The 4,634-nt window shown below is 31.5% G+C and overlaps 1 protein-coding gene across 1 annotated transcript; it reads right to left on the reverse strand.

Moving 5' to 3' along the window:
* Positions 1-686: 686 nt before the first annotated feature.
* On the reverse strand, positions 687-4,308 carry LOC124450961. The gene is made up of 5 exons (XM_047001619.1): positions 4,139-4,308; positions 3,689-3,805; positions 2,818-3,055; positions 2,600-2,727; positions 687-1,070 (listed from the first exon to the last, which is right to left on the reverse strand). Exons 2-5 carry the CDS (start codon positions 3,694-3,696, stop codon positions 1,064-1,066), a joined length of 381 nt encoding a protein of 126 aa, XP_046857575.1. The 5' UTR covers positions 3,697-3,805; positions 4,139-4,308; the 3' UTR covers positions 687-1,063.
* Between the last annotated feature and the right edge of the window lie 326 nt (positions 4,309-4,634).

Here is a 4,634-nt window from a genome sequence, read left to right on the forward strand (position 1 = left end):
ATACCTGTGAATATATTAGCATCATTTACAAGCAATTTATATGTCGACAGAAGATACAAAGATGCAAGGCTTCAGAATTTGGTGACCGTGACTGTGATTATAATTTAGTTCTTATATATATTTTGCATGTGAGGTAGTAAGAATATTTCTACAAGCAAATATCTCACCAGTGAAAGCGACATGCTCCTTTTTGTGGACATTACGATACCTAAAAACGGAGCTATTGAAGGTTTGGCATTATGAAAAAAATACGTAACAAGATATCGCGCTCCTTTTTAAAAAATTCTTTATAATTGACTATAGATACAAAGGGGAGGTCGAGAATATTATTTTTACTGAAAAGCGATCATTTCAGCGGAAAAAGATTAATTGTCATCATGTTTTAGCATTATTGACCCAGTCCACCAAGCCGCTGCAGTTATTATAGAGCTTAATGACATATATACATATAAATCAGATATGGCGTCAACGAGAACGCTTAAAATATTTCCTACATCACATTCATGCGATGTTCTCAATTTGAGAAGTATCGCGCGCTTTAGACGATCTTATACACAGCAAAAGTTGAATATTTTATCAGTTTTCTTACAACCTATTTTGTTTTGTTTCTTTAAGAACGTGTGTATTTGAAACGATGACAACATAGAATGGTAGTGCAATTACTTTAAAATATTCTACAAAGTACATACACATACTACAAAATATATTTATACACTACATAGTACATACTCATACTTAGAAATAAATCAATAAATCTCCTTAATGTGATTCATGGATACATGTAATTCAAATGAAAAAAAAAGAAAGAAAAATATTGTTCAATTTACCGCGGACCTTGATCGTTAATCGACAGCTAAAAACAAAGCTTTTCCCGTTACCTCTAATGGCGAAATCATAAGTAATGTCATATTTCCAATTCCAAAATTTCCTTCGCCTAAAATTGCTCCTGATGGTGACAGACTAATCAGTGTATGTGGACACTTTGGTTTTGGCTCGTTCCGTTTAACATATACAACGGTTTTTCTTCCTAATTTTCTTTGTTATTGGTGCTGCACTTTGGCATTCACATGCTGTGAGAAAGAACAAGAAATGTTTTTATCTTACCCAAAATATAACTAATAAAACATAGCAAGTGCAAGTAGTGATGAATGGATTATAGAAAACGAGAACAGTCTTTACACACACTAAAATATTCATTAAATGATGTGTGTGAGTATAGATGGTGATAAACGAAGAAAAGAGAACAAAAACTATTTTCACACAATCTGAAACAAAACTAAGATAACTTGTGCAATTGTCAGTAAAGATAAATGAATAAGAGAAAAATAGAACAGTATTTATAATTCCTAAAATATAAACTATGTAAGGTAATGTGTGTCAGTGAGGGTATTGATGAATGAACAACAGAGAAAAGAGCGGTCTTTAAAATATAAACTAAGTAAGGTAATGTGTGTCAGTGAGGGTATTGATGAATGAACAACAGTGAAAAGAGCGGTTTTTAAAATACAAACTAAGACGACATATATGTCCGTTTTTGTGGTGATGAAATACATTACAGAGAAATGATATAGTTTCCATTGGGATATTCAAAGCTTACAAAGACTTTTCGTCAATACTTACTTTCAACATTAATATCTATGTAACATTTAAGATAAAATCCTTCTCTGAATGTGAAAGTATATTCAACACGATGATTCCCAACAGTAAAATCGTGTGGGGATGTGATATTTGGTTTAATCGTCATCGTATATTGAGGAACTCTGTTCGTTCTACATCGAATTAGTATTGGCCAACTTACAGTCACCGCTTTTTTTGATGAATTGATGTAAACAGTTGAAGATTGAAAAGACGAACAGCTACAGTGACCTTTTTATAGGAAATTACTAAAATCAACATCACGTAAGGGAATATTTACTTATATGACAATGCTAAATAGTAAACTTGCATATAAAATAATTTTTTGCTAGCCACAAGACATCATAAAACAGCTACAGCGACCTTTTTATAGGAAAGTACTAAAATCAACATCACGTAAGGGAATATTTGCTTATATGACAATGCTAAATAGTAAACTTGCATATAAAATAATTTTTTGCTAGCCACAAGACATCATAAAACAGCTATAAATAATATAAATTCCGTTTTGCTTTATAAAACACGACAGGTCATTTGTTGACTTCATTTAATGACGATAAGACTTCAACAACAACAAAACTGTAAATTGATACAAAACTGGTACAAAAGTAGTACAGAAGGCATCAACAATTTTGTTCAGTATTTCGTTCAGAGAATCAACTTCTGTGTCAAAAGTTGTCTTTTCTGAAGTTGATATTTTTAATGACTGGCTTAAACTTTTCACTATAGATGGCATGCCATCAGCAACACCAACAATAAGAATGCCTTTGTCTTTCATTGATCTGATATTATTGAATTGATTAAAATATAATACATTAAATCTAGTGAATGGTAGATGACGGTAGAGAGCTATAAATCTTTTTGTGATGAAAATAAAGGTTGTTGATAAATTTATAACGAGAGAATGTTATCATGGAAAACTTAAAGAAAAATCAAAGAGTAACTTTAACACATCATTTATCACCTTGAATATTTGTAAGCGTCCTTTAATTCATCGCCTATTTTCCTTCCACGTGGTTCACCATCTGTTATCAATACGACAACGTCAGAGATGTTTGGTCGGTTGTTGTGTGGACTGTTCTCCTTGAATATCTTGTTCGTAAAATAAAATGTATTTTGCAATGTAATCAGTCAAAGAGATGTGTTATTTTACAGCTTTCCTATGTTAAAGGAGAAATTCACCTGTTTGTCCACAATGCCTGCACCAGTTCCAGTCATCGTTATACCACGAGAAACAGCTCTCCATGACAATCTTTTGTCGATAAATTGTATGTATTCTGCTTTTGTACGATCAGAGAAAGGTAGAACAACTCTTGTGTTATGTTCATCACTGAATATAACGATAGCAATTTGGGTTCCGTCAGAGCCGACTTTGAGCTTAGGACTGAAAACCAACTTTTTTAGAAACGGTTTTATTTTCCTATCAAAGTGTGGGAAAATAGAGCGTGATGTATCAAGGAGAAGAACCATGTCTGTCTTACATATCTCTAAATTAAAGGTAGAAAATTAACATAAAAACGTGGGAGTAATGTAATTTCAAATTTGTCATTTAAATAACAATAACAGATTCATAAAGCAGTTACTGAATGAACAAAGATACGGTTTTTCAAAGTTATCACTGATTTGTATTTTGTTTAATTCGAGTCGATAAATTTAGAAATAATGTAAAACACTGTAAACTCAAAGCTGCTTCTTACTAGTTGTTGGTATTGGTCTACAGACAGTTTTCTAACAACAGTTTCTGGTAAAGTAGCACGGCAACAAAGTTAAGAAGTTGAGAACAAAATTGTAGCATTTCTATACGTCTAATTGAGGATGATATTTATGTTTAGAGCATGTAAAGTTTTTTAGTTGGTGAATAATAAGCCACTTATTTTAAAAAGATAATACTTTTAAGATAGACAGTTATATAAAACCAAAGACAAGAAATGAAAATAGCTAAATTAAACACTTGTCCATTCAACAATGAAAACATATGCAAAATAATTTAGATTGTAGAGAACAAGCTAGATGCTCTGCTTTTAGTACTGTTATAAAAAATCCATATATCTACCTGTACATGAATTACATTCTCCTTCATATCCTTCCATACATTTGCATTCTAATGTTTCATCAACTTTGTTGTAGTATGTGTTGGATCCACATATGGGAAAATTGAAGGGTTTTGTCACTAAATATTGGTATTTAATAGGTAGAGTTTAACTAATGGCAGTAAATGTTTACAAGAATTAAAGTACATATGTAAAAGATAAATGCAGGAATTACAAACTTGTTTCTTCGAAACGATTTTTAATTGCTTTTCAAATATATATGAGCATAATGATATGGATGTGAATCATAAAAATTTAGCTTTTCAATGACTTTTAATGTGACTTTTCATATAAATCATTACCTAGCCTAAACTTTACGTAAGTGCATGTGTTAGTTTGTTTGAGTTATGAGCAGTATTTGTTATTTTGTGTTTTGATGAATCATATGTTTAATGATTTGATATTTCACTTACCATTTGACACTACACTAGTGCTTTGTACTACAGCCATACCATGATGACCATCACTCACAGCCACAGGGATGGAAAAGTTATAAGTCAAGTTATCTGTTGTGTTATAGGCCGTTACTATGCCTTTCTTTGCACTATTTATGACATATACAAAATTTCCAAATACTTTTATTCGTGCTCCTGATATTGCAAAACATCCACATTTTGGCGAGGTAATCACATGAATACACAGTGTCATCGGAAACTCGCCAATATAACTTCTCTTCACCCATGTCAAGAGTAAGATCATATGCGTTTGACTCAAGAGAAACTGATGAAACGTGATCATTATTTGAAATCCTACTCCAAATCCAAATTTTATGATATTTTTCTTCTGCTGAGAAAAGATACCTTAAACAAAAAAGTTCTCGCTGAAATAGTAACATTAATTAGAAAGTATGGTGTAAGTTTGGTACTATATATTATTATTTCTATAGATTGTTTAAAAGGTGCAATCAGT

Source organism: Xenia sp. Carnegie-2017, unplaced genomic scaffold (assembly GCF_021976095.1).
Source record: "Xenia sp. Carnegie-2017 unplaced genomic scaffold, XeniaSp_v1 HiC_scaffold_24, whole genome shotgun sequence".
NCBI lineage: Eukaryota > Metazoa > Cnidaria > Anthozoa > Malacalcyonacea > Xeniidae > Xenia > Xenia sp. Carnegie-2017.

Bases quoted from the DNA above. Each gene is read 5' to 3' on its own strand.
- LOC124450961 (XM_047001619.1), bottom strand. The intron at 2,728-2,817 runs GTGAATTTCTCC...TTTACGAACAAG, and splicing joins CAGGCATTGTGGACAAACAG to ATATTCAAGGAGAACAGTCC.